This window comes from Perissodus microlepis, chromosome 12 (genome assembly GCF_051167445.1).
Source record: "Perissodus microlepis isolate ML-2025 ecotype Zambia chromosome 12, ASM5116744v1, whole genome shotgun sequence".
NCBI lineage: Eukaryota > Metazoa > Chordata > Actinopteri > Cichliformes > Cichlidae > Perissodus > Perissodus microlepis.
This window is the reverse complement of record NC_140472.1, coordinates 15,519,282-15,538,034: the sequence shown is the minus strand read 5'-3', so window position 1 is coordinate 15,538,034 and position 18,753 is coordinate 15,519,282. Positions and strand designations below refer to the sequence as shown.

The following is an 18,753-nucleotide window of genomic DNA, read 5'->3' as shown; positions in this document are numbered from 1 at the left end:
ATCTAAAATGAGGTGAGAGTGTTCTCCGATATAGAGCAGTGTTATTCTATTATTGAAACAAACACATTGTAGTGTTTGTGTGTATCTGACTGCCAAAGGTTCCCTAGTGAGTCTGACCGGGGTGTTACAGTGTAACCAAAGCATCTGTCTCCTGCTCACCATCCAGATCAGCCAGTTCAGCTTGACTGGGCCCAGTTGTCTTGGTTTCATACTGACGACTGTCTGGGAAAGGTCTGTCTGGGGTTCAAGTACATTAAAGTCATCCGTTCCCCTCCCACTGCGCCCCAACACAGATGGCTCCAGATGCAGCTGGCACAGCATGGAGCAGCACCTGACAGTGCTCATTCACTCAGACACACAAAAATACACTTAAACAAGTACAAACACATGCAGAAGCACAAACACATGCACAGACTCAGGTACGGACACATGTGTTCACTTAGTGCACCTAAATGCAAGTAAGCTTTCACAGGCACACTCTGATGGAAACACAATGACATTCACACCTTAAATACTTAGATGCACACACTCACAGCAGGAACATATGCTGCCACGCATCTACAAATCCTCACAGTAGTGCGCATATGAATAACCAATTAAAGACTCCGATTACTGCATGGCGCACACATAGACTCAAAAGTAACCCATACATATTGTGCTCACTTTCAGACATATGCCAGGGCATGCCGATGTGCACAGTGCAGAAAGCCTTTATCTCTGCAGGAGCGGAGAGGAGCAGGGCAACTGACAGGAGTCAAACTGAACACCCTCACAATGTGTAACAAACAGAAAGATGTAAATTAGGAGCAAAGCCTTCTTTTGTACTGTGGGAGATGCTATGGCTATTAAGGCTCTGTGCTGGATAGGGGTGGTAAATGAAACATAAAAAGAAGTAGACTTATGAATGATGAAAAAAATGCTGTGTGCTTTTTTTTAAATAGTGCTTCCTCCTTAGAGACAGCGATTTGAACCAAGATGAATTGCCTGTTGCCCATCTCATTTATGCAGTACACAGCAGATATTATAACAGTGCTTTACAGGAATGCGCTCATGATACTCAGCAGGTGATCTACAAGTCCTCTTTGACAAATATAACAACCATCTTTTCATTTTTGCAATGGCAGGGCAGCATGATTTAACAGATGAAAGATAGACTTACTGCTGCCTGCAAAATGGTAAAATTATAGGAATAGTTAAATAGTGACACATCCTATCTGTAAGCAGTGAAATGGCTTTTGTTTTAATGTTTATTCTACTTCTGTAACTTACACTGTATCGCTATTTTACTTGCAGGGACAGCTTGGACTCGGAGAGGACAGAATGCACGTATCGACTCCTAGCCTTCTCAACTCTTCACAGCTTTCTGAGGTCTCGCAGATACGAGCTGGGGACAGCTACAGTGCAGCTGTCACAGGTGAGCCAGACATCCAAAATGCAATAGAAGACCACTGTTTGATCCTATCTTTCCTGCGGCTGTATTATTTTGGCCTGAAAGCATTAAGTCCAATTAAATAACATTACTTAACTAAAACCCTCAATGTCTAATTGTCACTGCAAATATCTCTCATTGTGATTAAGAAGTCCTAAAAGTTGTATTCACTCTACGTAATATATAAAAACCACTTATTAACTTGAAACCCTTATTTTCCCAGTAGTACCCCTCACTGTGGCTTTGAGCCATGCAAATTTTTCATCTACATTATTTCGTTGAGTTTTAATTAACACAACAAGGATTCAGTGTCCTCAAATGACATCACTCGGAGCACAAATTCAACCTCATTAGCTCTCAATATCTCTTAAGCCAAATGAAACTGCACAGCACTGCACCCGGTTTCAGCTTCTTCCGTTAGGTGATATACAAAATGAATTGATTTGTTATTCAAGTAGTTATCCCTAAACTACCCCACTCAGATCTCAGACTGCCGCCATAGCAACTGAGAGATAAGGAGGCACACCATCTTTGCATGTCATCTTTCCCTCTGGCCTGGTCGTCTTTACTGTAATTCCTGAAAAGCTGAAACTCTTTGCTAAGTTTGAAAACAGGTAGCGCTAGATCATTTCTTAACTCATCTCTTATTCGTTATTTTCTGACATGCCGCTGCTGGGGATCATGTGCTCGCTTTTACATTTACACCACTGCAAAGTGTCAGGCAACTGCTTCTTCTTCAGCTGGAATTAAAGCGGTTACATGGCCAACGTAACATCTTCTGCATAAAGAGAAAAGGCAGTGTAATTGTTTCAAGTGAAAGGCACATTTACATGCTACTGCTATGCTGCAACATTCAGAGAAAAGAATTGCCTATTGTTGAACGGAGACGTTTGCTGGCACTGCGTGCACGGTTTCACTAGAAATGCCACCGGATCATTAAATGAGCTGCACTCGCCATATATTAAGTTTGTTCCATTTGAATTCTTGGCTCTCTGAAGACCATTTGGCACATGAGGCCATACCTGCCTGTGGTACAGTTATGTCTTTAAGTGATCTATAAAATGTTATTATTTAAAACAAGTGCTTTATGGATTGCTTACGAGACATGCTTAGCACATGATTGATCTGACCTTTCACAGACTGTCGTTCGTACGGATAACATCAGCCTTAACCTTTTTTAGCTGGATTACTCTGCCAGAGTCTCGGTAAACGTGTCTGCGTGTTTGTATTTTGTGTGTATGTACATGTATGTGTTAGTGCTGCATCTGTTGTAAAATGCCATCCAGAAATGCCTGTCTCATATGCTTTTATAAGGTTTGCTTCACTGAGATGAAAATAATACATTACTGATTGATTGACTGATTGATCAATCATGTCTGAAAGGGTATCTGCGTCTGCATGTGTGTGCATGCGAGCGTGTGTGTGCGTGCGTGCGTGCGTGCCTGTGTGCGTGTGTGCCAAGGCTATGTACAGCTTGATGCAGAATAGAGATTGATGGAGGCTTGCCGTGAGGAGGATACTCAGTTATCTCCTTGTAATTAAAATCCACCTCATAAAGATTATTGACTCCCCCACCACACAAACCAGCAGGCTCCCTCGCTTGGCAGGGTTTGCAAAGCGCTTCTTAAAAAATGAAAAATAGCATATTAAGCAGCACATATTTCCCATTTATGCGGAACATTTAGATGTGGTTAAGTTATCGTAATGTGCAATAAAACCTGGATGTGAAATTTGTAATCCACTTTGGAAAATTGCTTACTATATTGCTTTAACATCCCCTGAAAGAGCTTTTGAGATGTGTGTGCCAGGTTTATTGTACGCCATAATTTAAAAGTCCTCAATGCAGGCAGTAAATATAAATTTATTAGTGGTGGGTTTAAAAAGCCAGACTGAGTTAGTATGAGTGGATGCTGGAGTGTTTGCAGTAGGTGAGCACATATTATGTATACGTTTTTTTCAATAGGTGCCAACTGAGAATGTGTTCTCTCCATTCAGTGGTGAGGGAAGAAAGTTGAGCTCATGTGCACGTGTGCATGTGGTACAAAATGTGATCAGGGACTGATGTTTAGGAGCTGCTAATACACTAGTTAGAATGAGAAACAAAAAGTCTGTAAGGTCATTTCATTTTTCATATTTTATTTCTCTTGTGGCACCATGAAATTGCATGTGTTCTGGTCTATCTTCAGAACTTTTGCCTCTTTTTTGCTATCTTTAGCAGGTGGAGATCTGCTTCTCTGGGGTCAGATCCCCTGTGTTTCCCGGGTCACATATCATGCAGGCCCCAAAGGGCTCTGGACCCCCCAGCCTTTTCCACTAGCTGGCCGAAAGGTGCGTTTGTGCCTCAAGGTTTTCAGAGAAATTATTTTTATCTGGATATTTGTAAGTTCTTAAAAGGTAAGTCCACACTGCATTGCTTTCCATTGATTTAGAAGTTACACTTCCTGCAGTCTTACATTATGACCTCATCTTGCACAAAGAGCTGTAGATCAATGCTATATTAAGTATGAAAATATGTAGCAAAGGTCTTAGGCATCTTTGTGAGTCTCATTTCTCACCGTCTTATCCTTTTATTCAAATTTACAACATCAGGTAATTTTTGGGGAAAAACGTCAAAGCTAAGCTATGTCTTTGGAATTTTCGCACTACTTTAAAATTTAAAAACATTCGATTTTTTTTCGCAGGTGATCAGTGTTGCCTGTGGTGCATGGCACATCATGGCTCTCACCACAAGTGAGTAACCCGTCATCATTCCCAAAGATTCATGTCTCTCCGTTTAATTGATCTTGGGGCAGTTAGACTGCGTCACTAAAGATAAACCAGTCAACCTCAGGTATTTCCTCTCCGCACTGGTTTCCTCATCCTTTTCTCCAAATGATGTCTTGTTCCTCCTCGAAGCCCCTCCTCACTCACTTTCTCACTCATCGAACCATAATTCACTTCAGAGGGAAGCATCATTAATGCACAGTAGGACCCAGCAGCTTGATGTGTGCTAATTATATTGTGTGTTTTACACGCTGAATGACTTTTGCTTAGTCAGTGATGAGCTCAGTCTCTGGTAATTGTTTTTTGGATTTGATGAGTTTATAAAAGCCTGTCTGTGAGTGCGTATCTGGGCATGTTGCACGTGTGCTTGTCCGTTCATGTATGTGTTAGTAAACGTGTGGATGGTGAGACTTTTCTCATAGAAATCCACATTTATGTGTGCCTGTGCTTGAGCAGTCTTGTATTAAGGCCATGTGCCTAGATGCACAGCCTACTCTGTTTTTTACACATAGCCAGAAAGCCAAGATTATTATTCAGCTCTGCACATTATACGCTTCTGTGAACTTAATAATGATTAGCAAACAGTCAAAACCTCGAGATCGTTCTGACACATTAAAACTACATGCAGTTTTAAACTCTGCCATTCCAGCCTAACACTTTGACATGCACATTCAACCATGACACTACACTCCATTACTTGCTTGCATTCTTCACAACCAATGTGATCCTTTTTAGTACTGTACATCAGTCGGTGCTATAGCAGCCTTTGGCTAATCACACTGATTGGAGGTGTCCTTTGGCTCACCTGGGGGCTTCCAATCCTATTAGGCCAACAGTCCTGAGCCTAGCGTACCCAGCAGCCGCTCGTGTTTGATCACTGGTGCTTAGAGCCCACACTTGTCCTCTTATGTTGGTGTTAAGGCATGGAGGAGAGGAGCAGCAGGGTGGGGTTTGGAGGGGGTTAAAATGTGATCTCCTTAACTCTCTAGGGGGGCAGAGGGGAGCTCGGTGCCCCACCTCCCTCACTGACACTCCTCTGCGCCTCCAGCTGGAGCTGGTCTTTAAACTTCTGATGTCATTTGAAAAGCGGAACACTGCAAAGTTTTTTTTCAGGCAAAAGAGAAAGAGATGGAGGGACCGAAAGAGTGAAAGATTGAAAGAAGCACACTGTGAAGAGACGGTTGACTGTATGTGTCTATCTTTTTGAGAGTGTAAGACGTTTAGAGGTTCACTCAAATTTCTCACATCACTCCCCTCCTCCCCTCTCCTTTCTTAATCTTTCTTTTTCTCCCTCTGCACACCTGAGCTGATTCCACCAGGCCTGTCACCTCTGTCTACCTTCTTCCTAGCTGTACCACATACATTACCTCCCCTCCATCACTTCCTCTCTCTGCCTTCTTTCTGACTGCTATTTTCCTTCACTACATGCCCATCACTGTGTCTCTCTTGTGGCTCTCCCTCTTCTCTCCTCCTGCTGCCCCCCCCCCCACTGCGACTCTCTTCTTCCCTGGGCCAAGAGCGCCCAAGAAGAGCCATGTGTTTCCAAAGTGGACTGGATGGAAAATCGAAGCAGGGCTTCTGTGTTTATCAAGCCACAGCTCCGTCACCTTGCTCCTACTCCCGTCTGGAGGCCCCGGCAAATTGGTGACAGCAACAACAACAACCCTGCAGCACACATGCCCCCTTTTCCCATGTGCACATCCATACACGCAGTTACACACTCGCGCACACACGCACGCACACATGCACACAGCATAGCACCTTGGCCTGTTTAGTTTTATTGCTGGTGTCAGGTGAGGAGGTGGAGGTAGGAGTGCTGTCTAATGTTCAGCTCACACACACACACAGATACACTCACACACAGCTATTTCCACCCCTGCCGACACCTTGGCTAACAAGACCTGTGAACTGCAGTGACAGAACTCCAAGACTTGTCAGAGTCCCACTCATTTAATGCCAAGACCCGGCCCCAGCTCTAACCCATCACAGTTTCTGTATGCACACCAAGCCACATTAGGCTGCACAATGATATACAGGATGTGAGTCTGTACTACTACTACTACTGCTACTTCAGGTTAATATTGTTTAGGTAATACCTTTACTAGTGATATGTATGGTAATTCTTTTTTATTATTATTAAATCAACGGTGTAGTATAATATCAGTGTCGAGGTGAAATGTGTCATGGTTCCGTTTAACTTTACCTTCAGCCTGCACCTCATTACAGTGATGTGCATCATGATTTCTTTCATCTATAAATGTTTGAATGTTTGCTATTACTCTTGCCTGTCTAGTTGCATGTGTGACAGTACAGTAATGTGTCTGTAAACCTGCTGTACCCACAGGCATCTTTATCTGGAGCATCTAATAGTCTTGGGTCATTACAAGTAGTTTTGCATGGAACACTGCCCCTTTTGTTGCATGTGTACAGGATGCTTTCTGCTCAATATCTTTTTCAGTGCCCCCTTTCTTTGCTTTGACGTTATCGTGTAAGTGGAGAATAAAAGAGAGTTGACTTGGGGTAGAGCCCTGCACGGCCTTGCTACCTTGGAAATTAACTACACAAACAATGCCTTGCCATTGTGCCTAAGCACTTACAACGATGCCATTTAAGAGAGTATTGATCTACCCAATGCAGGGTCAATCATTGGATCAATGGTGTGTGGGTTGGTTGGCTCGAAGGCTGTTTGACTGCATGAATGAATGGATGGTTGGATAAGGAATGAATAGGCGGTTGCATAATGAATGGATGGATGGATGAATATATGGATTGATTCATGGGTAGACTTAAAGATGGATGCATGGAGGGCACTGGTTTCGGGTCTGCACAGAGATGAACTTGTGTAGTTCTGAAGATGTTACTTGCTTGCTGTATTTTGTGTAAGACTCACTTCTGTCCTGTACACCTGCCACCATTAAACACAGCCTGACACTTACTGCAGGTTGAAGTTGATTTGTTGTGAATCCTCCGCAAAGAAGCCTTTCTTAACATGAAGTGATATTTTTTATATTTAAGCCCAGTAGGTATAGTAGATAACTACCTCCTATTTAACAAAATTTTTGCTTACCTGGATTCAATATTAAGCTGAAATCCGTCAAGTAGTATTAGTGAAACTGAAGAGTGAGAGACTGAGAGATATAAATTAAAAAGCAGTCATTGTCATTAGCATGTTCTTGGTGGATTGTTGTGATGTGTTTACACCAGGGTTGATTGACCTAGTTACCCAGCCCCTGGCAGCATACGATGGAGAAATGAAGATAATGCAACACAAGGGAGAGAGTTATGTTGCTTTATTATTCTTATATGCGAGGCACTTGTGAGTCTGTGCACCCACATGCACAAACTCACGCACACATGCACGCACGCACACTGAAGTGATGATCAGGCGCTAAGGGGTCGCGCCTTGTGACGAAGTAAAAAAAAAGAAGAGCTTATTTAAAATTCTGTAAGAGATGTCAATTGTGCCCTCTGCATATTTCTATGGAAAATTTGTAAATAGATCCTTTGTAAATAGCTTCTCTCTTGCCAATCACCCTGTCTGCTCTGTGTACAGCAGCATTAAAAATTGATCCTTAGCAGCACCAGGGTGAAATGCTAACATTGCTGCCAAATGACTGATTAAAAAGAAAAACCTTTAATCTTTGCTTAAAAGTGTCTACTGCCTTGGCATGCCTTTCCCTGTGCTCCTCTATCTTCCAACACCGTGAAGGGAAGGAGGGGGTCGCCGTGGGGGAAACGGGGTCACGCTTCATGTAGAGTCAGCGCTGTACAGTGATATAGCTCTAGAGGTGAGGGATTTCACTAAGAGGAGATCCAGGAATCAACATGCATTGCTGTCTTCTGAATTTAACCCCGAGCCAGAGGTTAAAAACACATTTGAGCTTTCCACAACAGGAGCTGAGTGTGCTGTGGCACTCCTGCTAATGGCTTGTAGAAAAAAGAATTGTTTCCTCCAACTTAACTATTCAGGTTAACAAAAAAAAATCACTGGGGCTCTAAAGTTTGACACCTCAATTAGCAGCACAGAATTAGAAACTGACGCCCAGCTTCTCTATATGATGACTACAGAACATACACATGCAGTTTTAGAACATAAAAAGGTATTATAACATATATTGAAATTGCTGAGAGGTGTGTTTGTGCTTCAGAGAGCAGAAAGAAGAACAGACAGTGTGCTCACCCAGAAACTCAAACTCACTTCAGAGACCTTCCTCACTTCAGAGACCTTGTCAGAAAACCCTCACCAATAGAACACACAGAGAAAGAAAACACGGCACAGGTAAGATAAACATATCTCTTCTTTCTTGCACTACAGCCTTTTTATTGACTTACATACTGTAAAGCTAAATCTAACTGACTCGCTAACCCAACAGCTCCCTATCTCTTGCCGTGGATTTTTCCTGAGTGATATCTTTCTCTTCTACACTCCCTGCCTGCCTTGTTGACATCCTCATCGTCCGTCCATCATTTGCTGCTCAAATCTGCTTTGCATTTAATAGTTTCAGTTTCTTTATGCATGGTGTAAATGAACATATCAGTAGTTTATGATATATATATATGGAGAGAGAGAGAGAGAGGGGGAGAGACATAATGTATATACTATGGATACAATAGAACAAGTTTTACTTAAGTAAGCAGCACAGTTGTGAAAACATCAGAGTAAATATATATTCACTTACCTCTCAGAATATCAGTGAAGGCCACTAAACTGTCACGCAAACCCACACACACACACACACACACACACACACACACACACACACACACACACACACACACCTCCACCCCTCCCCGTCTCTCTGTCATTCAGGTGTTTACTGTCATTCATACTCAGGGTTTTGTATAATCCTCTCACCACACCTGAGTGCTCCCCACTCAGTGTCACTGGATTTACTCTCTCTCACCCCCCTTGCTCACTTCCCCTCTCCTCGAGCGCGCAGCCTTTTTCATTTTGCATCGCAGTCATTCTTTTACACATGCTGTCATTTCTTATGTAAATAACCACAGATAAAAAGACAGTAACAGACATTTTAAGATTTACACACACCGCTCAGCGCGTATGTTTTCAGTCATCCCCTCTCATCAGCCAGTTTGTTTGTAGAAGTGTCTTTGCCTGTAGCCATAAATTAGGGGTTGTGATTTAACTCATTGAGACAAAAGAGAAAGACAATGAAACATGCATAAAACAAATGATGTGGAGAAGGTGAGGGAGAGGGAGAGGGAGAGCGAGGGAGAGAGAGAGAGAGGCGAGGAGGGTGTACTGAAGGCAGAAATGGGCCAGTATGTATTTCTGCTCTACTTTCACTTCGGGAAGGCTTCATTAAGAAGTCTGTTTCCAGAGCACAGCGGAATCTTTACGCACGTACATGTGTGTGCGTGCACAGGAGTGTGCATATATTCGTAGTTTAGTGTGTTTCAGAGCCAATGCACATCCATGTGCATATATGTGTGCATGCACATAACATTATTTGTGTGTGTTCAGTGAGAGAGATCTCCTAAATTATTTACACCCAGAACTCTCTAATTGGTATCAAGTTTTTAAATGGGGTCAAATGAGCAGTTCCATGCTGCTTTCTCTTGCCTTAAGTCTGTATCATTACATCTGGAGCTACAGTGCAGCTATTTCAATGAACTTGAACCTCTAAATGCTGTATTTGCCTGTTGACTGGGGCTCTACTCTCAGACTGGAGAAATACGCTGCATCAGGCTCATTTAGAGGAGGGAATGTAACTGTATTTTTTCACCGTCTGATAGAGCTGTTTTAGTCCATCTACTCATGTATGTTACTCTGTAAATGTTCTGTAAGAAATTTGTTGAGGCATAAACATCAAAAAAAGAGGTGCACACACACAAACACACACTCAAAGCCTTAGGCAGGGCACAGAGATGGTATTAGATTTAAGCCCTCTAATAAAGCCAATTAAAATTACACTGCGCACTGATGAAGGCAACCTTTCCAGGGACATTCTCTCACCTCCATATATACACATCTAAGGCATGCACATGCACATACACACATCAGCTAAATATTTAACATTGCCAAATATCTCTTTGTTTTAAAGGGATTAGATACAGTTTGTCCAATCCACCATGTTTGGCCTCAGTGTTGTTTTAACAGGCATTTCTAGAAACTTAATTTGCTTTCCTGAATCAGCTTTCCCCTCCCAGTTTTATGTCAGGGCGGGAAGTGTTCCTGGCAGTGATGATCTTTTACTGGGCAGAGGTACTGCAGCACTGGCACAGATGTGCTCCAGGGTCTCTCAGTACAGAAAGAGAAAGCTGAAACTTAAATTGTCAAAATAATAAAGGGATTAGTGACTGTAATGTGATTGCTGAATTTTAAAATGTAGTCCATTATAGCAGAATGACAAAAAACAATAAAGTAACCACATTAGTAATGCCATAGTAATGCATACATTACTGCCAAACATGAAGAACATTACACTGGCTTCCCAGAAATGTGCACAACACTAAGTTTCAGCAAGTCTGGAAGATTTGGATGAATTGACAGAACACAAGGTGTTAGTCTATATTTTTTTTAAGTGACTCAGACAAGTGTTCATAAATGAGCACATTGTTGACTGCAATACATGTTATATGACAAAGATAAATATTGATGTCTATTGCTGAAATTCTCTGTTTCCTATAAGTTTACTCTACAATGAAACTGACTGTACAATATTACTACCCATATCATAGTAGAAACAACTTAAAAGATTGTGTGTATTCACCTGACAGGGTTCCAGACATGTCAAACACAAACTGGTTCAAGGTTCGGAAAGTCCAGAAGGCTTTGAGGAGCAAGAGACAGATGAAGAAAGTGAAAGTGCAGAGGAAAAAGAAAGACATGAACAAAAACCATACACAGATGAGGCAATGTCTGCAACAGAAACGGATGGGACAGGAAGTGGCCACTCATCAATCAAATCCAAGCAGGGGGATGATACAGAGGGTTGTCAGACAGCAGTGCGGTTTGAGCCAAGGAGCAGAACGTGCAGAAATAGTCAAGGCAGTCTTCATGTAGTCTTCACTACACTGCATCTTTTACCTAGGTCAGACGGCAAGCAATGCAGGCCCACTGCTGGCACTCTCCCCCAGCTATCAAAGGGACAACAAGCTCAAAGCAGAATTTCATCTGGGGCTCAAAAGGTGAGAGTTTTTTATGTAGTCATCACAAACAAAACTACAACTCCAGTTTTTCCAGTTTGTCACAATATATTGTACTTATATTTTCATAAATCTTTATCTTTTCAGAGAAGATCATATCTGACCAAATCAGTCCAAAAATCTGAAGGCGACAGCAGCATTTTGCAGAGCCCCGAGCTCAGGCCTGCACCCAGACCTCCTGTGAAATGTCCTGGAACTCAATTTGTAACCTCTTGTCACCATCCAAGAACGGGACCACACAGTGGCCTTAAGTCTTCCATTTACAGATCTTCTTCAATCTCTAGCTCTGGACAGCAAGTTCACACATTCCCTTCCTCCCATTTGAGATAGCAGGTTGAAACCTCTCTTTCTCAAACTCCTCCTTCATCTAAGCCATTTAAAAAGTGCTCCGCAAGCAGAAAACGAGCTTTTTCCTTTGGCACTCCTCCAAGAATTCAAAGGTCTACTTCTGCCCACCAGTGAACCAAGTGAATATGTATGCAGCTTTTTTTTTGTTATCCTAAACATGTATATTTCTTAACCAAAAGCCACACAAAAAAATCACTGGCTATGGAATTGTGCTCTCTGTTATCTACTTGATAATGGATGTAAAGCTAAATATTTTTGCTTGCAAAAACAACCTTCTGCTCTGGAGGAGCTCTCCAAAACAGAGTCCAGATGAGCATTAACAGAGTCCAATTTACCCCTGTGATCACACATTCTGATTTGGCAAGTACGTTCCTCCGATAAGCCATCTCAGTCAACAACACTCCTGAAATTTGACCTTATTTAAAGGCATTAGACTTTGGTCTAATGCCCTACAGTCAAAGTCGTGTGTAGAAAATGCTGAGACCTTGAATCACATCATTTCAACAGAACTTGAGAAGGTTGAGGGTTGTTGTTTCTTACCCTACACACTGCGCCACATTCATTTTAATGCTTACAGTATGTTGTTTATTAAAGACATAACGCCTTCTCGGATCTTGGCCTCTTGTAAGACATTTTCACGGTGAGGCATTTTCATGGCTGTCCGTCTCTTCAGTATGAGTCACATGTGTTTGCCACTGTGGCTCTTTTCAGTTTGAGGAAATTGATTTGTTACACAGATAATGTGAGCTTGCTCTTTGTCTTTGTTGTCTTGTTTCATGTCTGTCAGTGTGTCCTTTATTATTGTGGTATGCAAACTGGCTCTTTAACTAAATGCTTAGTGCAAAACTTTTATCATCCACCTTTAAAAACACCTGTCTGTCGTGTAACAAGTTGGCTTTTTTTTTTTTTAGTTATATTCAGTTATTGTAAGTTGTGATTTATGTTGTAACAAGAAATTGTTTGTAAGGAAAGGGTTTGTTAGTTTTAATTGCCGCTCCTGGGTTGCGTTTTTTTTTGTTAATTTTTTTGTTTGTTTGTTTTTTCTTTACCTATGTTCTAACATGAGAAGTTTTGTATTCAATTCTATTTTTTTTTTTTCCGTAAACTGTATCCACAATCACTCAATAAAAATATTTTGAGAAATGTTGTAACAAGAAATTGTATAGTATTTGGCTTTTACTGGAAAATTAGACAAATTTTCATTATTTTTTTCAAAGAAATAAGTTCATTATTTCTTTGAAAAAATGCTTAATACATTTACTATACCACTGCAAATTTGGTGCACCCAGGCAAAGGTATGTAAAGGAATGGTAATATTCGAGACTGACAAGTAAAATTTAAAAAGTGCCTTTAAATTGAGTCTTAAATTTGTTTCCAAGTAACAAGCCCAGCAACTACTTGCAGGAAGGCAGCACTGATGGCATTGAGACATCCACCCACGTCTCTCTTCCACTCCCTACGGTTTGTTTTGGTGTGAGTTAGTGCTGATTGTGTGTGTATCACGTCTTTGCCCTGCGAGACTCCTGCCAATCGATTCAAGGTGAGACCTGTCGATTAAACACCCTGACCGGTGCTCTCTACCTAACCCCGGGGTGATTCAATCCCACCCCTTATACACACGCATGCGCGCACGCGCACACGTACACACCCACTTCACCTGTCATCCATCAATACCTCCATCAGGGCCTCTATTGATCCCCTCCATCCAGCCTCTTCACCCCACGCAGTACAACATCAGGGCCAGGATGACGTTGGTGCAGGTTTAATTTTTGGCAGATTTACAATAAAGCTCAAGTTATTATTTAACTCTTCCAGCTGTGGTGTGCTCTTTGATTTAGCACCCTGGGAGAAGATGAGTTACAGCTGACACTGAGAATCTGCTGGGGCTGGAATGGTAGGCACCCGGTTCATAACTCAGCCGCCGAATGTGTAGTTAGTCAATCACTTGATCTGTAATCACAAATGCTGCCAGAAATTACATGAGTGATGAGCTGTAATAAAAGCACTTACTTTTCCTGCTCTGTCTCTTAAGTGTTATTGGCAGACCCCTCTCTCCCAGGAGGCCATGGCTGTGAAACAAAATCCCGATATAAACTGCCTCATTGGTCCCTGCCTCACGCGCTGTCTCTGTGGCGTACTGTATGTGTGTATGTGACTGTATGTGAGTGTGTGTTAATGCAGAGTGCTTCCACCACAGTGTAATACAAAGCTCTTTTTGACAGTCTTTCTTCAACTTTTAGATTGCCTTGCTTCAGGACAAATGATCCTCACTCCAGTAAAGACAGTCATGCTCGTCTCTATCATTTATAATCTCTACTGTCGGCAGAGATGCAAAGACACTCGCTCACAATGACTGTTTTTAAATAGGCCTGGCACTATTAATTGTTAAATAAAACACTATTTAAATTTACTTCTAGACAAGTTGCTATGTAGTAGTTTAATGTTATAGTAAAACTTTCCCAACCTGAATTTGATCTCAGCCAACCGTGTGCTCACAGTTTATATTACATTAACAACATGACCTTACATACAGTAATCAAAACATGTCAGGGCCAAGACTCAAACCTTTCTTTGACAGTCTGTGACTCCCAGCTCAGTAGCCTTTAGCAGGAGTTCATGCACGACAGTTTTATTGATACAGACCTCTGTAATAATTACACAGCGTCTCGCATGCACTATTGATCAGGCCTATTGATGAAGTCATATTTTACTGTAAAGGTCTGTTGATTTGATGCATTACAGCGTAAATCTGTCCTCACAAGCAGCTGAGCTGGAAATCTGACTGCAGAGTGACGGATGCTCTCACAGATAAACACACGCAGGACTGTTTATATCCATTGTTTGATTGAGGTTGGGTGACATAAGTTTAAGATAGTGATGTAATGATATTCATATCTTTAGTCCAACCGCATGAATACACGATCACACAGAGACGACAAGTGAGATCTGCCTTCCAGTCCAGCTCATATGATGTGATATATAAGCGAGGGTGTTTATAGAGTCACTGCTCCATCTTATCATGATTTGTGTTGTCAGCAGGGGCTGGATCTGCATGACGTTAATAGATTCTGATGTGGTTCAAATGCCCCATGGTGAATGTGAAATAGAGATGAATGTGACAGATCGCACAGGACTTGTCCTGTATATAAACGGCCTTTGGAAATGTTGTTCTCACAGGGAAGGAAGGATGGTGTAAACGCTGGAGTGTGGGGGAACGCCAATGCTGGTATTAAAATGGTAAGAATGCGATCCTCAAAGCTGACCTGTAAGTCGAAACAAGGAAGAAATGCAGGTGATTTTTTTTCCAAGAAAAATCATCATATTGGTTTGCTATAAGGTTTACTGTTATTAAAAGAATCTTTGGCATCCTGAACCTGCAAACACCCTGAATTGTACACTAATGGAGAACTAAATGTAAAGTGTCAAATAATATGCACTGGTGTCGCGCATTATCACCCTTTGATCTTCCCATGGAAAAATATAATATGTGTAATAAGGGAAAAAAGCAAATTTATTACCATTGGAGGAAAGGAAAATACATCTTTATGGTCCAGGTTAAAAAGCAGCTTACTAGACCATGTTTCCGCTTTGGCCGGCAGTTCAAAAGCATGTTTTCTTTTCGAATTTTTCTCTGGCCGGATTCTGAATCACTTGGGGGCAGTTCGCAAAAGGCTGTGGTGCACCATTGCCGGGCTGGTTTTCACATTTAAAGAGCCAAAGATACATGGGGAACATGTTCTCGTTCAAAAGGCCTACAAAAATCTAAAAGCTGGGATATTGAGTTAATTGCTGGCCCAGTCAAAGCAAGGCTGCTGCTGCAAAATGCGGTGTACAGCCTCGCTGTAGAAGAGGACAGAGGAGTGAAAACTGCTCCTAATTACCAATGATTTGCTGGATAAGCATGTGACCTGCTACAACATGAGCAATTTTAAATGACCTGGAATCTTAATGACACTAAACAAAACTCATGAAAAACAGGCTATAAAAACGAAAAAAGGGTGGCAGTTATTTCTAAAAGGGGTTTAGAAATATATAGTGGCTGAAAAGCTATAAAAATAAAGATTTTTATAAAATAGCAGATTAGAGTGTTTTTGGCTTCATTCGAGGACTTCTATTGTGCATGGTTGATACAGCATCACATCTACCAACGGAAATGGTACAAAACTAAAGCACACCACTGACTTTGAACACTACTTTTGTACCACAGCTGTCTGAAATGCTAATATATAGTCTTGTGGAATAGCAACAATACCTCCAGTGTGTTCCCCAGAGCTGGAGGGAGGAGGCAAGACAAGACAAAGACAGTTTTTAATCCGAGCAGGAAGCATACAGTGGCGATTCACTGTGAAATGGTGAGTGATATGACTGAGTAGTGTATTTACTGAGTCTGACAGGGTAGGAGAAAAAGAGTGTTTTCTTCCCGTCCATACATTTATCCCCCTCCATAAATCACCACCAATGGGATTCATAAATGTGGAAGAGCAAACGTCGTGTTGCTCCGACTCAAGCAATTCCACTTTGACCTTTAAATTTGGCATTGGTCACTCATGCTAAATGTGTGCCACGACCTTCCATGACCTTGGACTATTCATATTTAATAGCCTTTCAGTCTGATGGTTCCGCAGAATGCATACAGTATATGAATGCACACACTGCAAAGAGAAATCCAAACATTTAATGCCTTAGTTTGAGAGTCTGGTCACAAGTGATTCTTAGTTGTCTAGGTGTCTATCTATGAAAATACACATGAATGAAGAGAATATATGACTGTGTCTTTATTGCTTTGATTCCATTATCCCTACTCGGCACACTCTATGATGCCCTATGTGCATCATAACCTTTGACTCCAGCCAGTGCTTTTAAGGTTCTGCACTTTGCCCTCTCCCATTTGACCTACTGAAGTATACCTTTATAATTGCCCCTGTCGCTATCAAATGCACATATGAGGGGGTGCAGAGGCACCAGGCATAAGTCTGTCCAGTAACCTTTTGGCCTTTGGTCCATTCATTCTGCTTGAAGCAAGCACAGCAGGTCTCCTCTGCCTTTCCACAGTCTAATACTGTATTAGTCTACATGTCTGAGTTATTGATGGTGCTTTAGAAATATTTTATTGGTCAGTCATGACCTTTGACTGGGGCAACGCAAACACTAACCCCCCTAAAGCTTCCTATTGACATGGATATATGTATGATCACATGGTTAATAGTATAGATTTAAAACAGCTGAAGACCTGGTCTTTTGGATTTTTGCACTGTGAGGTCAGCATTGCATTTCATTAAGGGTTAGCTCTAATAAAATTATCCACTGATGCTTAGGGAAAGATTTTTAGGAAAAAAAATATATGAAAATTATTCATATCAAATAATAGATTTGAATAAATATTTTATGTCACATTTCCAAAGCACAATGTGCAAGTATCCATAGGAAAAATGTCACAGGCACTTTAAAATGCTAAATCTTTTCCTCATATCATCCTCTTGTCTCCTCCCATTACTTGACGCAAAACTCTCCATCAGTGGAAGTGTAGCTTGCACTTAAGCACCTACAATTAAGATAAGCCTAGCCACAACTGGACAATTACCTGCCAACTAACCTTTTCTGGAGGCACTTAAGAAGGTAAGGACTCCCGAGGATAGATGTACCATGAGTAGAACAAGCTCTTCAACAGGCCAGAAGGAGAGAGACAGAAAGGTAAGGAGGATGTAATGTATGAGAAGACGGGGATAGAGAGAGTGTGTCAAAAAGAGAGGGAAAATGATAGAAATAGAGAAAAAGACAGTATCCTGGTGAGATTACCTAATCCTCTGTCTGAGAGGAGTATTTGAAGGACCTGGTGGTGTCAGACATGAGGGGGCTTTGTGGAGGTTTACCCAGGAGAGGCCAGCTTAGCGGGGGAATCTAGTGGAACACCAGGTGACCAGTGCTTCGTCCCCAAGCACAAGCCTCAGCTTGTGGCTTTGTAAACACTGTTAAATTGATTGCAGAGAGCTGATGAGATCTCCCTGCAGCCTGGGTCATTATCACATTGTGGAGTCGCTCTAATTCACTGATACTGAGGCCTATATGGGTTGTCACTCACTTTTATGTTGTCATTTTTAATGTAAGAGGCATCGTTTCCGTCAGTGCGTATCTTTCAGGTTCTGAAGATGCAGACATTTGAAATGTGCAATGAATTTAAACACTGAGGAAGACTTCATTTCCTAAATCATTGTGCAACATTTTTAGCACCAGTGAGGGTGTCTCTGCTTCTGCACAACGGGGTGAGTTTCAGTACTGTATGATATCTGATCCCAAAAGCCCTGCGGGGCAGCCACAGCAAATCAACAATGGATTAATGGATGTGGGTTTGCTCATAAATCTCGTTGGGACTGGAAAGCATTCGAGAACAGTCAGCCTGTAGTGGTGCGCTTAATGTTACAGGCAGTTTGGGTTTCCCATCGTTCAAAGTAGTGACAGGGTAGTAAAGATGTGGCAGCATCTTATGTCTGTGTTAAATCAGTGAATGTCAGAAATGCTAGATAGTCAGTTTGCTGTGCTGAGAGCTGTACCAAAACTGATTCATTGGTGCAGATATGTTTGTGAATAACTCCAATGATTTTCCATAGCTCTCAGTGTCCAGTAGAATGACTTCATGTACCACAGCAAAGACAGGAAAAACAAAAAAGATATGTTGTGGTGACATGCACTAATTCACTCATGTCACTACAGCCCTTCAACCTTAGCCTAGTGCGTTAAGGCCTCGCCATAGATCACAGTGGTTAACAGTTAGCTGTTCCTGCAGGTGTGCAGAGAATGGCTGTAACAGTCTCCATTACTGGAGAGAATGGCCCAACTCCCACAGCCCCCTCCAGACAGTGCTGTCATTACCCATCCATTGTGAGGCCTGAGAGGAAGCTGTAAGTACGGCAGACTTATGGCTTTGTTAGGACGACTGGATGCTCACCTCACATGCAGCACCGGATAAGGAGGTATGGCGGCATGGAAGCCAGATAGAGTGATAGAGACGGAGGATGAATCAAACACTTCCATGATGCCCCGCCACCATC

The 18,753-nt window shown here is 41.9% G+C and overlaps 1 protein-coding gene across 4 annotated transcripts in view; it reads left to right on the top strand.

Moving 5' to 3' along the window:
* LOC146376004 (uncharacterized) overlaps positions 1 to 13,722 on the top strand; it is a 298,615-nt gene extending 284,893 nt beyond the window's left edge. The window contains exons 9-14 of one of the 4 annotated variants that reach the window (XM_084946556.1): positions 1,294 to 1,414; positions 3,648 to 3,757; positions 4,111 to 4,159; positions 8,341 to 8,471; positions 10,931 to 11,341; positions 11,447 to 13,722. In XM_084946556.1, coding sequence (XP_084802682.1) covers positions 1,294 to 1,414; positions 3,648 to 3,757; positions 4,111 to 4,159; positions 8,341 to 8,471; positions 10,931 to 11,341; positions 11,447 to 11,689 — 1,065 coding nt within the window. In that variant the 3' untranslated portion in view covers positions 11,690 to 13,722. Of the gene's footprint in view, positions 1 to 1,293; positions 1,415 to 3,644; positions 3,758 to 4,110; positions 4,160 to 5,709; positions 8,472 to 10,930; positions 11,342 to 11,446 lie in introns of those variants that run through there. The other 3 variants (XM_084946555.1, XM_084946557.1, XM_084946558.1) reach the window with 3 other exon arrangements.
* The last annotated feature ends 5,031 nt before the right edge of the window (positions 13,723 to 18,753 follow it).